General features: G+C 41.1%; 1 protein-coding gene across 6 annotated transcripts in view; it reads right to left on the bottom strand.

Moving 5' to 3' along the window:
- Window positions 1–19,147, bottom strand: part of LOC106074050 (zinc finger protein 608-like) — a 75,454-nt gene that overhangs the window by 24,125 nt on the left and 32,182 nt on the right. For all 6 annotated transcript variants that reach the window (XM_056013693.1, XM_056013677.1, XM_056013686.1 and 3 more), the window contains one exon: window positions 10,102–13,688. In XM_056013693.1, coding sequence (XP_055869668.1) covers window positions 10,102–13,688 — 3,587 coding nt within the window. The remainder of the gene's footprint in view (window positions 1–10,101; window positions 13,689–19,147) is intronic.

The raw sequence follows: 19,147 nt of genomic DNA, 5'->3' as shown, positions 1-19,147 counted from the left end.
AGCAAACCCTAGACAAGACAACGTTTTTATATATGGGATAGGATTGTCTTTTTTTTAAGTGGTTAAAATCTTTTGTTCTGCTTCAATATACATCGACTCTGAAAGCAAGAAACTAATCTGAATGATTAATGTACTTAGCCAGTTCAGACATACTCGTTTCAGAAATCAGCTATTTAACACACAAAAAAAAAAAAACAGAAAAGGCTAGATAAAACATAGTATCTCATCCACTCATCAACACAACATCAATGATGATACCAATAAGTCCCAACTTTAGAGATAACCCCAGGGCCCATACGTCAAACTGGCAGGACTTAAAGGTTTTCTAGGTTTCTGAGTGGTCCCACTAGAGTCGAGATAGCGCGGATAACAATATTCCGGCGACATACAAAATAGTTTGAAAAGTATAGTCTCATTTATTAAGCATGTTCAATATATATATATATGTATATGTTCTTGCATGTCAAAAGTATGTTTCTAAACATTTTCATGGACTCGTATATACTAATACACTAATAAAAATAGATTTAAAAAAAAAGGGCGAGAACCTTGATGGCGACAAACGTACCCCCATCTCAAAGATCGAATCAAGGCTCCATTTAGCTACTTTGATAAATCAGGGGAAACTCCCATCTTTACATTATCTTGGTTCAGGTCGGATAAATATTTTTAAAAATACTAAATTAGGCTGACTAGTATTAATTGAACTATTAATTAGCGAGTGCTAGCTCTGGTTCACTTAAATACCGGTAAGTTAAAAAAAAATCTGAAATGTATTTGGAAAGTTTTATTCAACTGCTACAAAATACACAGCAATGAGACACTCTAAATGTGCATTATAAAGTCAAGCTAGTGCTAAAGAAACGAACAGATTCCTTAGTTTCACGTGAAATACAAACATAGCTAGCTATACATCTAATACGTCCGACGATTGCTCTTTAAAACAAGCAATTTTGAAGTAAAAATAAAAACAAAATCAGACTGTCCGGACATGATACGATAAGTCAAGGGCTGTCCGGACATGATACGATACGTCAAGTGCACTGTGAATGTAAACATACAGGAGGTTCAATCTAAATGTCACATTTCAAACCTGAACTTGTCTGTCAACCTGCAATACAAACAAAACTCTTTAGAGCAACATGACCTGTCTCATTTACGCAGAATGGGAGGGGGGGGGGAAGAGGAAATCAATTATTTCTCCAAGGCAGAAAGAAAGGGAGCAAACTCATCCGCCTTATGTTCTCATTATCTTTTCGTCTCAATGATATGAAACACAGTGAAGTGGGGGTGGAAGTGGCGAACACGTACATACGCAGGAGACGGGGAGGTGAGTGGTGGCCCACGACACTTCATCTCATCTTCACATTCATCTTCTAGTCCACGAGATCTTGATATCTTCTGCTCTCAAAAAACTCTGATCAGCTGTTTATGTGTGTGTGTGTGCGTCTAAAATTAACCATTTCCTCTTATTAACGCTAATTAAAGCCACGCGAGCGCTTCAGTGTTTAACTAATGCATCACTTACAAGATGTTTTAAGCCCTCGCCCCGCCCCTCGCTTTATATTAACCAGTTCACGGGCCAACATGTGAAACTGCAATACAAACATACTCCTTCAAAATCACGAGCAGTTCAAAAACATTTTTTTTTAAGCAAAGGAACTTTACTTTTTTCACTACTTGGACCCAGTCCTAACCACGAGACAAGTGTACACACACACACGGGAACAAGGAAAGCACACAAGCAGTCCACACACTACACATTGAAGATAACGCGTGCAATAGAACGACGCTCCTATCCCAGCCAGCACTTTGCCTCGTGGGCCCACGGGTTTCTTTTCCCAAGTCAGAGTGGCAAGGAGCAACACATGTTCCGCAAACACCGGAGATCAAACGGTCAAAATAAAAATGTTTGCCAGGGTCTCCAGTTGCATGCAACCCTCCCACACAGCGGTCTCATCTTCCCAGACTTTATTTTTTAAACAAGGTCTGTGCGAATCTCAGCCCCCCCCTTTTTTTTCTTCTTTTAAAAAAAAACGTTTCTCCCCCAGTTGAAAAAAAAAAGGTGTTTGCTTATCTTGTCAATGGCATAAACAATAAAACACTTTTAAACCAAATTCACTAACGAAATCTGCGTTTGTGATGGTTGTCGGGGCGGGCGACACCCGACCATCGCGCTTTAGCTTCAAACACTAGTTCATATTTAGTTAACAAAATCATTAAAATTAACTATGCTGCTTTTGATATTTAGAGCCTATTTTGTGTGTGTGTGTGTGAGCCCACTGTTATGAAGTGTGTGTGTTTCTATGGTAACTGGTGACGGTGAAAAACAAAATGCGATTGGTTGATGGCTGTGTAAATGATGCAAGGTAAGCCGCATTGTGGTAAGCTATGTCTCGGCGACTCCAGGATGCCAGAGTGTGAAGACCAACCCATGTTAACAAATCAGGAGAATCATTTTGTACATCTACCGTGGGATGAGATCTATTAATAAGACACTGCCGTTGTTTCAATAACAACATTCCTAGAATGTCGCATTTTAAAAAAAATGTTGCAGTCTGAATACTACGTAGATCTGAATCTGAAGTTTGAACCTGCTCAGAGCGTTAGTTCTGAATGCAGCTACAGAAATAACGCATGGCGTTGTCTCATTTTTACCACTGAATCCCTACAGAAGAGGGAAACACACGCTCATATTGATGTACACCACACATGGCCGACGCGTCAAACACACACACACAACCTTCTCGCCACACATGTACACACAGAACAGGCCAGCTAACAACATTATGATCCTCCCGCCTTTAATGCATCGATGCTCATTCGATACCCCCCCCCCACACACACACACCGGTGTCAGGCTTGCAACACGCAAAACGTTTCAAGAGTAGCAGCGCTAGGGGGAGGAGAAAATAAAAGCAACATAGGGTTACGGGCCTTGTTTCTCGACCGAAGCCATATCGAATAGGCGACCCAATCGAACTGGAAACGAAATCGAATCGGAGAAATCGAACTAGAGATCGAATCGAACAGGGCGCATCATGCCAATGAAAAATTGTATGTACCATCGACACGAATCTGATGAGATTAGTAGCAGCTTTCAGTTGGACATTTACAACTTATTCGTGAACCCTGCCATATCCTTTTATCTTTTTAACAGCTGTCATTGACACTACAGAGTATTATAGCAAGAGATTTATTGATGTTCAGAGTCAGTTCAGCGGTGGCTTAAATAAATAAAAAACATTCAAAATCTTTTAATAGTTTCATGACTTCGAATCACAGTAGTGTAGGTTTAGAAATTACTTGTTTGTGTGTAAATCCTAGATGTTACTGCTCGGAATAGTTCTTTTATTACCAATTATCCCGTGTCTTCTAATCATTCGTGACATTTATGAGAGAGAATCATCGTGTCTGCTCTTGTTGTTAGAACACTAGAGATCTTTGACATCTGTCACTTAACACACTTAAATACCAACTTTACCTTTCATCACAAGAACCAGCAAAAAAAAAAATGAATTTGAAATTATGACAAACAGCAACAAAGAGGGCCTTAATGTTACTGTTTGTATATATCAATACAAGAAACAGCTACAAGATAAGCAGATACAACGAGATAAGTAGATACAAGATAATCAGAAACAACAGATAAGCAGATACAACAGATGCTAATGCATTGTCTTCTCTAAATCATAATGTTCTTGTTTTAAAAAAATGGACATATTTCGTTAATTTATCTTGAAATTTCATCTTAATCTTAATTCTTCCCTTCCCGGCATCCTACACCCCACCCTATTTTTCCCCATCCCCAATCTCTCTCCCCCCCACCTTTCCCTCGCATTCCCTCAGATTGACACTGGCCGTCACATCTCATGTACAGAAAAAAACTAAAAACTTGAAGATTACATGTTTGAAATATCAAGTGATCAATATTCTCCTCAAATCGGTCGAGGTGGCGGTGTACGAGGGGGGGGGGGTCCAGGTCGGTGAGGGAACGATGACGAAAGAGGTGGGGGAAGGGGGGATTGATCTGTCTCGAAACTCAACATATTCCCACCGTGAATAGCTCCAGCCAAGCCATACCCTGGTTGATTACGTGTCTGTGAGTGTCATGGGCGAGAAGGGGGGGGACAACTGGGAATGGAGATGCCACGAAAGACGATGAGGCATTAACAGGAGGAATAAAAAAAAAAGGGAGAGTGGGTGAGAGAACGAATCGGGAGGGGGAGGTGTGGATGGAGTGATTAATGCTGATGTTAAAAAAAAATCTTATGAGGTTTCCATGCACGCGATCTTCATGCTGTCAAGACTGGAGGCTTGTGAGGAGGAGCACACAAACCATTACAAGCGGGGGGGGGGGATAACTCTTTTATGCTCTGCAATAATTAGTGCCATGTCTCTGATGTTAGACAACAGTGTACGTAGATCTAGAGCATTTGACAACATTGTCTCTTTTAACTATCTTACTGTTTATAATGTAGTTTAGTAGAATAGAAACAGAACAGGGAATTACTATAAGGGGGAACAACAACAAAAGAGCTATTAAAATGTGTTCACACCAGTTAAAAGTCAGACAATTTCTAAATAATTCTTTTCTTACACGAAGTTGGCTAGTCCTACGTTGGATAAACAAAAATTGAAGTGAATTGTCGGGATACAAGTGAAAAAGGAAGCGGGGGGTGTGTGTCCCACCAACCATGACATCCCGCTTGCTATTGCCAATAATAATAATGCTGTCAAGTAAGATGAACACTTAAAGGTGCTGTGCTTCATTACCCAATACGTTCAAACAAAAAATAAGACTTTCAAAATACTCCAGCTATTTAGATTGGGGGAAAGGTTACGAAATTTTGTTTTTTGTTCTAGTTCTTCATCAAGTATTTGTGTACTCCAGAAGAGTAAGCTCCTCCTTTCCTTAATTTGCTTTATGGTATAATTAGCATATCAATATCTGTCACTTTCTACGAAGCTAACTCTTTAATTGTCATGGTTGCTGTGAGAGGAGCCGGAAATAAATAGAAACTATAAAACTAGTTAAAGAATACATATTGATAGATCATAGAATGTTGGGTTGAATTTGATGACACTCGATGATAAGTGTCCATAGATTGGGAACCATAGCAACTACAATAACATGGCTTTGTATTTGAAACTTGTCGGTTGGGGAAGCGGTGTCGAACATCATGCATAAGTGTGGGCCTATGTGGAGCTGCGCTAGGGTACAGTGAAAAAAAATGGGGGGGGGAGTGTCTTGTTCCTGCTTGGAGTTCATCTCTGAAGTCATCTTGACAGATGCAAAGAGTGCAAGAAGGTATAAATGCAGCTAATTTTGGTTCGGGCATATAGACTAAAAGCTCTGGAGAAGTCTGAATGGAAAAACGTGGGTACTTCATAGAGCCACCTGGTTAGCCTTAGTATAATGGAAGAGAGAGAGAGAGAGAGATGGGGGGGGGGGGGAATAGAAGAAGTCGGTATCATCAATGCCTGTGAAGCCACTGTGTACTGCAGGCTAGTGGGATACAGCGAGAGATCATATCGTCAAAAGCGAGACATGGAGCCAAGGCAGAAAGTACAAAATGAAGATGAAACGTGAGACACGTCTCGCATTGAGTCAAAGGGTGACCAGACACCTCATCCTACGAGACATTTCATCATTGCAACATTTCATCATTATAGCAATTCATCATTTAGGGTTAGGGTTAACTTGCTCAGTAGGTTAATTACTAAATGACACCTACATGTATTTATGTTTGCAAAATGCACTTTATGCAATGATGAAATGTCTGGTAGGATGAGATGTCAGGGAACCGAGTCAAATAAACATAGACGTGGAAAATAAAATACCAAGAGAGAGAGAGAAAGAGAGAGAGAAAGAGAGAGAGAGAGAGAAGAGAGCATGGTCCATGCCCCCCCCCCCCAAAAAAAACAACCTATTTATAGGAAAGCGCACAATGACTGTTATATAGCTCAATACTGCAATATTTATCTCCTTTTTACTATGTTAAACAAAACCAATTAATTACCACAAATTAATTAACTTATTGGTTAATTTTTTATTGATCCATGTCTTATCATCGTCTATGAAGACTGTGAATAAGTTACCAAAGTTGATACTTGATCCCAGAAGTAGGAATAGGGAGAAATACTGTGTACAAATTTTTTTTTTTTTTTTTAAATATGAAGAGAGAGTTTTAGAACGCAAATAAAAAAAAAGATGTCTATAATTTCGGACAATTATTTATGAACAAGAAAGTAAGAAAAAAAGAAAAAAATAAAGAGCAACATAACTAGCAATCCCCATGACATAATCAATATTGTATTGTAAGTCAGCGGACACAAAGCTCTGACAGATGCTGGATCATAACCAAACCTCAGAGCTTCACAAATAATCAATACACACACCCCCTCCCATCACACACACACACACAAGTGTGAAAGCTAGAGATAAAAAAAAAAAACTTTCATTCAGCATTTCTGACGTTGGCTCGGTGGCTTCAGTCCCCCCCTCTCTCACTTGACAAGATGTCCAGGTACCATTCCTAAACATCGATAGGTCTTCACTGGACAAAGTGTCATACATTTTGAACACACACACACACACAAAAAAAACACCTCATGACACAATCGATGTTTCTATCTTAATATAGAGTCCCGGGTTGATTGTTCCGGATATCAGGGACACAACCCGAGATATGTCAGACAAAAAAAATATCGGAAACAAAAACGAAAAGGAATGGTTGAACTAACTAGAGAGAGGGGAGGTCATTGTGAGAGAGAGGGGGGGTTAGTTGGGGGGAGGGAAAGGGAGCGAGCTTGGTTATTTTGATGAGGTAGAAAAGAAAAATTTTGTTTGAAAGATTGACTCTAGGGGAGAAAGTACACCCCCCCCCAGTGTGTGTTTGTTCGCGTGGTGTGTGTAAGCCGGACATCAACTATCTTTTCCATCAAGACGGCCAAGGTGGACAGGAGAGAGGCGTGTTAAGAAATAAAGGGGAAAGAGAAGAAGGGAAGGAAGAGAGAGAGAAAAGAAAACGGAGGGGAATAAAGATGGCCATAAGAGCGAGGGGTGGTAGGGGACATTGAAGGTCGAACAGAGGTCAATCAATAGCGTACAACACAGCTCGCTGTGGCTAAGTGGAGGTGGATCAAATCAGATTAGAGGAGAGAAAGAAAGGGAGAAGGAGAGATGGAAACAGAAAAGAAGGGGAGCTTACCACACACAGAGAAAGTTGGGGGGGGGGGGAAACAGAAAGTGAAAAAACTAAACAAGACTTCTACAAGAAGTTTAAAAAAAAGAAAGAAAAACCTCGAAGAAGGAAATGCAGAAAGCCCTATTCATTTATTTTCCCCTCATCGTCCGGCCATGCGGTCACTGCAACAGCTCGTCAGAATGAACAGGAGAATTCACTGGATACCGTGTGGAATTTCTGGGTAACCATACAGTGTTATTAGACTAGTGGTACCCCCCCAAAGCCCCAAAAAGCTTGGCCGAAAATCTGTAGATGTGTCATACAGCCTGACATAAAGACATCCACATTGCTCAAAGCACGATATGCAAGAAGTACGTCGAAAAGAAGGGAAGAGGTCGGGGGGGGGGGGAAATAAGGCGCTGTCGAGGATGTACACTAATTGTGTTTTTTCACGTCTGCTGTAAAGTTCAATGTAAACAACGTTTTCATAAAAACCCGCCAACTTCCGTTACGTATGTGTGTGTGTGTTACTCTATGACAAGACAAACGAGATTCCTACGTGTGTGTGTTTATTACCCCCCCCCCCTCTCCCACCAGTTATTACAAACCACATAGGTCGTACACTCTAGCGCTCTCCCATTAAACTCCGTGAATGTGTCTCATGTTAGCGAGGTTATCTCCCCTACTTTACGCAAATGGCCAAGGGAAGTTTCAAGAAAACTGCCACACTAATCACAAACACGGGGTGGGGTGGGAGGGCACTTCCTGTAGCTCCCCCCTCTCTTCCCAACACCCCATTTTGCCCACTCTTTCTTTCCTCTGCCTGGATCAAAAGGCAACCAAGTTCTATGTAATCATCGTTTAAAATAAAAACATTCCAGACATCTGCAGTTAAGCCATCGGTTGGTCTGCGTGAGTGAAGACTAACAGAGGAACAAACTAAAAAGAGTTGAATTGCAAGATGGAGGGCGAGCCTGTGAAAAGAGGTCATCGATTTCTCTCATTCTGATTATTGACATTTTGCAAGCTTTCTAACCTGCTGTCATCTTTGTTTTTGTTTCTTTTTTTTTATTAGAAAAAAAGTTTGTAAAGAAAACACGACTTGGCCATCACGGAGAATGTTTACGGTAAACAGTAATTAACCAAAACGAAAAAAAAAACAAAAAAACTAATCCTACACAGGCGGTGTAATCTAGCAGTGTTCCCAAAACAAGAGTAGTCTTATCCTAACTCTACCCTCTAACTAGAACCTTGTTGTGTTCCAAAGGGACCTATTACACCCAATGGTGCACGCTTATTGCAGTTACGCGTTGAAATCCTAACACAGGCTGTGGTGTGTAGGGCGGTAAAGAAATAAACTACACATCTTAAATCCACAATTAAAGAATTACTTTTTCTCGGACGTATTAGGGTGGTGGAGGCGGGGGAAGAAGTATTTAAACCAGTTTGCACAGACATTACTGGATCTCAGTTGATATAATCGTAGAATGAGAATTAATTAGTAAAATCGACCCTGGACGAATTGACAGCTTTTAGAAGAAACGACGAACATAATCGAATAAATCAGTAGTACGGAGTCTGACCGGATGTGAGAAGTATAGCGGAAGTGACGATATCAGAAAACAAACGAATAAAAAAATATATATATATTTTAGACAAATATGTGACCTAAAAGTACCCATCCAAACGAACCTGGCTCTCGACCCTAAATTATTTATGACCCAGGCATGAAGATTAATGTTTGGGTTCAACACACTCGTTGACCTGTTCAGTGTGTAGTGTCTGAGGTTTACATGGCTGACCAGAGAGACGGAGAGTGAGAAAGAAAAAAAAAAAGAGACAAATAAATGTGTGTAAGACTATGTATGACACTGTTGTGTTGATTTCATGAACTATTTGGTGGTGTCAATGGACTCACTGATGTACACCCCCCCCTCTTGGTATGTGCGTGATAGTGTGGGGCACTGAATAAAGGGATCAATACTGCTAATGATCCGTGGTGTGAATTGAACCATAGAATCACTCTTTGGCATAGACATTGGGCTACAGTGCACCAGGGGAAGGTCAAAATGAAGAAACGGATTATATGATTATTGTGTGTTAGATCGTGTGGTACAGAGGTAAAGCAAAATAGTTTAATCCTTAAATGTATTGTATACGTCTAGCTATCACCCCCCCCCCTCTCCTTTTACCAGAGCATGATTTCAATCCCTAACCAACACCGAGGTCCACTTCCCAACCCATATTTAGAGACAATACATAATTTGTTTTTCCTGTAACCTTTTTGTTTATTTATAAAGTCCTTTTTTATATATCATTAATTAATGTGAAAGTAATTCCCTGATGTCACACACACTACAGATTATTTGAAAAAAAAGATAGCACTAAATGCCAAAAGATGGTGCATTAAATTATGTATTTTTTTCATTCCAATAATGATTTGTTTAACAATAACTAGTTACTTTTATGAAAGCAGTGAAACCCTCAAGATCAATTATAAAACAATAAACAAAAACGCAAAAGATGCCTGATAAATAGTTTTTAATGATTAATGTTTTTCCACAAAAAAAAAAAAAAATTAGTCAAATCCATGTAATGCCCTCCCCCCCCCCCTCCTGGCAGGTTTGAAACTGTCAGGTCAAAGGCCTTATAACATAATTATAATGAGCTCAGAGAACTTCGGTACATAGGCAGAGAGTTTATTCCATACAACATTGATGTAACACAGCGATAAGGTAAATCATTGAAAGAAGTAACGTTCTAAGTACATTGAATAGAAACATCTTTGCTGCAGTTATATTCACAGTGTAAGTAACCAGAAAAACAACACAGTATTTAGGGGGAAAAAAAAAGAACATATATCGTGTTTAGTGCACACACACACACTATACAAATCCAAGCTAGGACTTACCATAAGGGTCAGGTGGATATAGAGGTGGAAATCCACCCACGACATGGGTGTGATGGTGTGTATGCACGTGTCTTTGGGTCGGTGGTGAGCTTGAATACTCCCTCTGTTTGTCCTTCACCTTATCTACTGGATGTCCAGGGGAGGACGACCTGGAAGTAGTCAGAGCATCTGAACCACCAGATCTAGTCGGGGCCGGGGAATGTACTCCAGGACCGGGCCGCCCTAGACCTTTCTCCTGAAGTTCGTGGATTTTGTGCACGGGTGTTGAGCTGGAGTAGCCAGCAGGAACCGTCGCAGAGTCTCCGCCCCCCACTTTGAGGTTCTCAGGATCTGGGGAGGCCCCACATTTCGCGGACATAATTTTCTCCGTTTCAACACGAAAGCCGAGTGGAGAAGGAGGTATAAAAGCGTTAGGGGCAGCAGTATAGCCAATGATGTGGTGGTGAGGTCTAAACATAGGGTGTGTAGGGTCAAGCGGCAAGGGACGAAATGGTGCGTAGTAAGGATACGAGTAGCCGGCCCCAGCTATAGGCTGCTGTGCCATAGACGTCACCAATGAGACTGGTATGGAAGATGGTATCTGTGCTTGCATGGATATGGACGAATTCGCAGATGAAGATGTCGGGGCGGAAGTTGATGAGCCTCCAGTGGGAATGTTGGGTGTGCCAGACAATCCTGGTCGAGATTTGTCATGAGATGAGGGTGGCCTAGACTCCTCCTTGACATCATATCTCCTATTACTGTCTGTGGATACAGGGTCAGATCGGTGGTGGTCCTTAGGCTGTACAACTTCCTTTTTAATCATGTCATGCGTTAGCAGTTCCATAGGCTTATTGTCCTGTTGTAGCCTGGATGATAAAGATGACCCCGACTGACCCGGAGACTGACCTGGGGACATTCGACTGTTACTAGTCAGCTCTGGTGGCACTTTGCGTTTGTCTTGTCGATTGTTCTCGAGAAGTTTCTGTTTTTGGTACATCTGAGCCCTAAGATCATTCTGTTGCTGTTGTTGTTGCTGCTGCTGCTGCTTGTAAAGTTGATAGGGATCCTGATGTTGTCCCATCTGGGATTTGAGCTCAATGTTTTCCTTCAGGATTTGAAGATTTTCTGTCTGCTTATCCCGCAGTGCCTGGTCTCGCTCGTCACCATGCCTCCTTTCCCCACCTCCTGTACTATCAGTGCCGCTGATGTTTGGCGAGAAAGTTTGTTTCCGAGAAAAGTCAAAGCCCTGAGGTCTGTTGGGTGGGTTTCCAACATTTGACTGCTTCCCAAGGTTGTCCTCTGTGCCATTGGAGGCATCTTGCTGTTGCTGCTGTTGGTGATGGATGATACGTTTATATTCATCATACTGCTGTCTGAAGGCAGGATTCTGTTGCATCATTAGACTGTAGTGGGGATCAAGGGCCGGAGAGTTGTAAGGGTTTATAAAGCTCTGAATTTGAGGATAATAGTAGTTAAATTTTTGTTGCTGCTGCAGTTCCTCTTCCTGCATGGAATGAGAAGCTTCCTTTTTGTCAGCGCTCTCTGCCTGTCTATCATCAGGGTTTTCTTTTTTGATACCTTTAGGCGATGACATTTGTGGACTTAAATTGTGAGGAAGAAAATTCTGAGGGCCTCCATAATAGAAGATGTTGCCAAAATGTTGCTGGACGTTGCCAGCATTTGAGCCAAGATGAGAAGCAGGCCCATTCATCTGGACATCTTTTTTGGAATCTTTTTTCGGGCTGTCCTCTTGAGGTGGAGAGTTACTGTCATTGGCATCAGAGATGTCAGAGTATGCTGGACTGTGAACGTCATCATTGATTGTGCTTTTGAGATCAACAGGGGCCAATGACAATGTGGAAGGTGGGATGGCCAACCTCGTTCCACTAGACATGGGGGATTCTGAATTCAACCTTTGAAGCTTCGGTGAGTCTTGGGATGGCTGGAATGGAGAACTGACAGATTTAGACATATCCAAGCTAGGGCTGGAAGCTTCATATGGTTTGGACGGATTAGAGGTGACTAACACAGATGACCTCTCGCATTTGTACTGGTCATCATGGGAAAAGTTATCATTTGCTGGGTTGTCTCTAGACGATAGTAACTTGTCATGAGATTTGGAGCCCGAAGGACAAATTGGGCTATCCTTTTTCTTCTTAGATTTTTTGTGTTTTCCACTATTGAGGTCAGAAAGAGCAGGGCTGGGTGTTGAATAGTCACCCATGATTGTCGGTTTTGGCTGAATAGGTTTGAGTGACGTATTGTGGGTTTGCATAGAGGACGCAGTTGATATACTGGTAGAATGAGAATGACTTAATGCTGGTACTATTGGTCGGGCTGAATTGACAGTTTTTGGAAGAAATGATGAACTTTTATTAGAATTCTGCCTGTCTCCAGAGATGGACATAGCTAGAATGGATGTAGTCACTGTGTTGGCCAATGTTGCACAAGTGGAGGACAGGCTGGTTGCTGTGGTCATTAGTGGCAAAGTCTGTGCAGTGACCAGGCTAACCATTGTGTTGGCTTGTGTGACTATGGCTACTCCAGCCAGGTTGCCGGTGGGTGAAATTTGAAACACCTGTGATGTGATCGGAGACTTTATTGTGGTCATCAGGGAGACACCGTGAGCCGTGGTGCTGGCAATATTTACAGCAGCTGGAGCTGAGATTTCACTTGTTGGCAGGGAAGGCACGGAAGAAGTAGGTGTTGATACAGGTTGGGGAGACGCCACATCAGATGGCGTGCTAGGAGCATTCGGAATTTTCTTTTTGGCTGTCCCATTGCTCACGCTGGGAGACGGACAGTCTTTTTGGGATGAAACATTGGTTTTAGTCAAGACAACCTGGGGTTCAGGCTTGGGAGTAATGCTGGAAGCACAACTTACTGAGCTATGTAAAGAAGAGCCTATGTTTCCACTACTGCTAGACTCTTCTTCCTGCTTCTCTTTACAGACGCCAGCAACCGGGACAGGATCTGCCTTACTGTTGCCTTTGTTAGCTATTTCTTTCAGAGGAATGTCATCATCTATAGAATCCTTGGAATCGCGATCACACCGTTGCTGCTCTTTGATTTTCTGCCTCTCTTTCGCTTTCATCCTCTCGGCTCTCTCAGACACTGTCGTCGCCTTCTCTTTTTTATCCATTTTCATCTCCTCGTCTTCATCTTCCTCATCTTCATCTCTAGTGTCCTCGTTGGCAGAGTTCTTCCGGTGGGCATGCGTCCGGTGGTACCGGAGCCCGTTCATGTGTTTATACTTCTTGTGACAATTGGGCTCCGGGCAGACGATGTACCCATCCGGGGTGGGGCTTTCCGCCCCCGTCACGCCCCTGGAACAGGAGCGGCTCCTTTTAGGCTTCTCGCAGTCTACTTCGTTAGGCCTGGCCTTCCTCTTGGCACTGAAAGAGCTGATATCTGATTTAGCGGGACTTGGCGGAGCAGTGAAATTGCTGCTTGCGCTATTTACAGTCCCCCTACGACCTTTCCTTAGCTTTCTGCCCTCGGGGAGACGCTCGTTCATTTGGTTGGCATTTCTACAGTTGCGTTTGCCTCGACCTTTTGGGGTTCTAGACTCAAAATCGCTGACTGGAGATTCACAACCACTGGGCCTGAAAGAAGTTTAGAATCAGGTATTAGAATTAGGTTTCACAAGACTAGAAATAAGAAACTGTTTTAAAGAGGCTACATTTTTTTTTATTTGGTAACAGCCGAAATAGGATATATATCATTGACAACAGCTCTCGGTTTTATATAATAGACCTAAGTTAAGGGCTTTTATATGATAGACCATAGATATCTGATTTTATTAAATAAAGAATGCCTAATATAATAAACAAACCAAATATAAGCGTTATATAATAGACTTAATTTACAGAGATTTAGTGATTATGAGCTTGCATACAACAGTTCATGAAATAAATGGTTGAGTGACAATCTCATTTGAAACATTCTTAATTTATGGAAACATTGCCTGTAATGTCGTTTCAGCCAACGGTGTTAATGGCTTCTGTTGACGTCTTTCATCAATAAAACCTTATCTTTCCCACTCTCGGCAAGTTAATAATTGTATTTGTCGAGGTGGCGGTTAGAGTTAATGTTACACAGAATGACAGCGAAAAAAAGGGGAGGGGGGGGGGGCGTCGGAGGGCATACAGTTGTTGAGTCACGCCGCAGAAGCCAATGAGGGTGGCGTGTCATGAAAGGTGCGAGAATGTATTCGATTGGAAGGTAAAAATGATCTACGAATAAAGATTCAGCTTTGTTCTCATTATCTAAAATTGAAAACAAACAAAAAATTGTTTAATCTACAAATGAACATCCATCTTTTCCTAGTGGGGTGTAACAGCCAATGTGGTATGACCAATATAAGGCAACAGCCAGTGTAGTACGACCAGAAAAAGTCAACAGCGAGTGTGGTATGACTAGAAAAAGTCAACAGCCAGTGTGGTATATAAAAAGTCAACAGCCAGTGTGGTATATAAAAAGTCAACAGCCAGTGTGGTATATAAAAATCCAACAGCCAGTGTGGTATAGAAAAAGCCAACAACCAGTGTGGTATAGAAAAGCCAACAGCCAGTGTGGTATAGAAAAAGTCAACAGCCAGTGTGGTATAGAAAAGCCAACAGCCAGTGTGGTATAGAAAAAGTCAACAGCCAGTGTGGTATATAAAAAGCCAACAGCCAGTGTGGTATGACTAGAAAAAAAAAGCCATCAACCAGTGTGGTATAGAAAAAGTCAACAGCCAGTGTAGTATGACTAGAAAAAAAGCCAACAGCCAGTGTGGTATATAAAAAGTCAACATCCAGTGTGGTATAGAAAAGCCAACAGCCAGTGTGGTATATAAAAAGCCAACAACCAGTGTGGTATATAAAAAGCCATCAACCAGTGTGGTATAGAAAAGCCAACAGCCAGTGTGGTATATAAAAATCCAACAGCCAGTGTGGTATAGAAAAAGCCAACAACCAGTGTGGTATAGAAAAAGTCAACAGCCAGTGTGGTATAGAAAAAGTCAACAGCCAGTGTGGTATAGAAAAGCCAACAGCCAGTGTGGTATAGAAAAAGTCAACAGCCAGTGTGGTATAGAAAAAGCCAACAACCAGTGTGGTATATAAAAAGCCATCAACCAGTGTGGTATAGAAAAGCCAACAGCCAGTGTGGTATAGAAAAGCCAACAGCCGGTGTGGTATAGAAAAGCCAACAGCCAGTGTGGTATAGAAAAGCCAACAGCCAGTGTGGTATAGAAAAAATCAACAGTTAGTGTGGTATAGAAAAGCCAACAGCCAGTGTGGTATATAAAAAGTCAACAGCCAGTGTGGTATATAAAAAGTCAACAGCCAGTGTGGTATATAAAAATCCAACAGCCAGTGTGGTATAGAAAAAGCCAACAACCAGTGTGGTATAGAAAAAGTCAACAGCCAGTGTTGTATGACTAGAAAAAAAAAGCCATCAAACAGTGTGGTATAGAAAAAGCCAACAGCCAGTGTGGTATATAAAAAGCCAACAGCCAGTGTGGTATGACTAGAAAAAAAAAGCCATCAACCAATGTGGTATAGAAAAAGCCAACAGCCAGTGTGGTATAGAAAAAGCTAACAGCCAGTATGGTATATAAAAAGCCAACAACCAGTGTGGTGTAGAAAAAGCCAACAGCCAGTGTGGTATAGAAAAAGCCAACAACCAGTGTGGTGTAGAAAAAGCCAACAGCCAGTGTGGTATATAAAAAGCCAACAACCAGTGTGGCATAGAAAAGCCAACAGCCAGTGTGGTATACGAAAGCCAACAGCCAGTGTGGTATAGAAAAGCCAACAGCCAGTGTGGTATATAAAAAGCCAACAGCCAGTGTGGTATAGAAAAAGTCAACAGCCAGTGTGGTATATAAAAAGCCAACAGCCAGTGTGGTATGACTAGAAAAAAAAAGCCATCAACCAGTGTGGTATAGAAAAAGCCAACAGCCAGTGTGGTATATAAAAAGCCAACAGCCAGTGTGGTATGACTAGAAAAAAAAATCCATCAACCAGTGTGGTATAGAAAAAGCCAACAGCCAGTGTGGTATAGAAAAAGCCAACAGCCAGTGTGGTATAGAAAAAGCCAACAACCAGTGTGGTATAGAAAAAGTCATCAACCGGTGTGGTATGACTAGAAAAAGCCAACAGCCAGTGTGGTATAGAAAAAGCCATCAACCAGTGTGGTATAGAAAAAGCCAACAGCCAGTGTGGTATAGAAAAAGCCAACAGCCAGTGTGGTATAGAAAAAGCCAACAACCAGTGTGGTATAGAAAAAGTCATCAACCGGTGTGGTATGACTAGAAAAAGCCAACAGCCAGTGTGGTATAGAAAAAGCCATCAACCAGTGTGGTATAGAAAAAGCCAACAGCCAGTGTGGTATAGAAAAAGCCAACAGCCAGTGTGGTATAGAAAAAGCCAACAACCAGTGTGGTATAGAAAAAGTCATCAACCGGTGTGGTATGACTAGAAAAAGCCAACAGCCAGTGTGGTATAGAAAAAGCCAACAGCCAGTGTGGTATAGAAAAAGCCAACAGCCAGTGTGGTATAGAAAAAGCCAACAGCCAGTGTGGTATAGAAAAAGCCATCAACCAGTGTGGTATAGAAAAAGCCAACAGCCAGTGTGGTATAGAAAAAGCCAACAACCAGTGTGGTATAGAAAAAGTCATCAACCGGTGTGGTATGACTAGAAAAAGCCAACAGCCAGTGTGGTATAGAAAAAGCCATCAACCAGTGTGGTATAGAAAAGCCAACAGCCAGTGTGGTATAGAAAAAGCCAACAGCCAGTGTGGTGTAGAAAAAGCCAACAGCCAGTGTGGTATAGAAAAAGCCAACAGCCAGTGTGGTATAGAAAAAGCCAACAGCCAGTGTGGTATAGAAAAAGCCATCAACCAGTGTGGTATAGAAAAAGCCAACAGCCAGTGTGGTGTAGAAAAAGCAAACAGCCAGTGTGGTATGGTACGATGCAACGAAAGATGGAACACAATTTAAAATGATTAGAAACAGGTTGTTGCTGTTGTTCTACACCCAAACACTGGCAAGCACGCTGCCAGAACACTATCTTCAAAATCCACTTCCATCAGCATACAGTTTTATTTTCAGTTAACGATTTGAATCTGCCCCTCTCTCTCTCTCATAAAACGGAGTAATGTTGAAAACTGATAACTCATTTTTAACTAATGATTAACCTGATCTATTCAGTGCATTTTTTAAATATAAACAATGTCAACATGAAAATCGCATGCTATTGATCTTTCTGAATGTAACCAAAACAAATAACACAACAGCAGCAGCCTAGTTTGAATGTAAATAACACAACAGCAGCAGCCTAGTTTGAATGTAAATAACACAACAGCAGCCTAGTTTGAATGTAAATAACACAACAGCAGCAGCCTAGTTTGAATGTAAATAACACAACAGCAGCAGCCTAGTTTGAATGTAAATAACACAACAGCAGCAGCCTAGTTTGAATGTAAATAACACAACAGCAGCCTAGTTTGAATGTAAATAACACAACAGCAGCCTAGTTTGAATGTAAATAACACAACAGCAGCCTAGTTTGAATGTAAATAACACAACAGCAGCAGCCTAGTTTGAATGTAAATAACACAACAGCAGCAGCCTAGTTTGAATGTAAATAACACAACAGCAGCCTAGTTTGAATGTAAATAACACAACAGCAGCAGCCTAGTTTGAATGTAAATAACACAACAGCAGCCTAGTTTGAATGTAAATAACACAACAGCAGCAGCCTAGTTTGAATGTAAATAACACAACAGCAGCCTAGTTTGAATGTAAATAACACAACAGCAGCCTAGTTTGAATGTAAATAACACAACAGCAGCAGCCTAGTTTGAATGTAAATAACACAACAGCAGCAGCCTAGTTTGAATGTAAATAACACAACAGCAGCCTAGTTTGAATGTAAATAACACAACAGCAGCCTAGTTTGAATGTAAATAACACAACAGCAGCCTAGTTTGAATGTAAATAACACAACAGCAGCCTAGTTTGAATGTAAATAACACAACAGCAGCCTAGTTTGAATGTAAATAACACAACAGCAGCCTAGTTTGAATGTAAATAACACAACAGCAGCAGCCTAGTTTGAATGTAAATAACACAACAGCAGCAGCCTAGTTTGAATGTAAATAACACAACAGCAGCAGCCTAGTTTGAATGTAAATAACACAACAGCAGCAGCCTAGTTTGAATGTAAATAACACAACAGCTGCAGCCTAGTTTGAATGTAAATAACACAACAGCAGCAGCCTAGTTTGAATGTAAATAACACAACAGCAGCAGCCTAGTTTGAATGTAAATAACACAACAGCAGCAGCCTAGTTTGAATGTAAATAACACAACAGCAGCAGCCTAGTTTGAATGTAAATAACACAACAGCAGCAGCCTAGTTTGAATGTAAATAACACAACAGCAGCAGCCTAGTTTGAATGTAAATAACACAACAGCAGCAGCCTAGTTTGAATGTAAATAACACAACAGCAGCAGCCTAGTTTGAATGTAAATAACACAACAGCAGCAGCCTAGTTTGAATGTAAATAACACAACAGCAGCAGCCTAGTTTGAATGTAAATAACACAACAGCAGCAGCCTAGTTTGAATGTAAATAACACAACAGCAGCCTAGTTTGAATGTAAATAACACAACAACAGCCTAGTTTGAATGTAAATAACACAACAGCAGCAGCCTAGTTTGAATGTAAATAACACAACAGCAGCCTAGTTTGAATGTAAATAACACAACAACAGCCTAGTTTGAATGTATTTATTTATCGAATTTAATTAATTGACTAATTTGTTAAATTTTGAAATTGATTCATATTTAGTTAGGTTGCAGTTAGGTACAATAAATAATTGTTTTAAAATTCAACTTAATCAGAGAATAGGTGTGGGAGAAATAACGTGTTTAATTATCTAAGAAATACCGTGTTCAAATTTTAACCAGACAGAGTGAGTTGATTGTAAACAAAAATATGAAAAACAGTTTTGCCACTATATTACGGCAGGCCTACTAGGTGATAGGGTCTGCTAGCAGCTTAAGTTTTAAGG

Source organism: Biomphalaria glabrata, chromosome 1, assembly GCF_947242115.1.
Source record: "Biomphalaria glabrata chromosome 1, xgBioGlab47.1, whole genome shotgun sequence".
Classification (NCBI taxonomy): Eukaryota; Metazoa; Mollusca; class Gastropoda; family Planorbidae; genus Biomphalaria; species Biomphalaria glabrata.
Note: the sequence above shows the minus strand (reverse complement) of the source record. Positions and strands in the feature narration are given on the sequence as shown.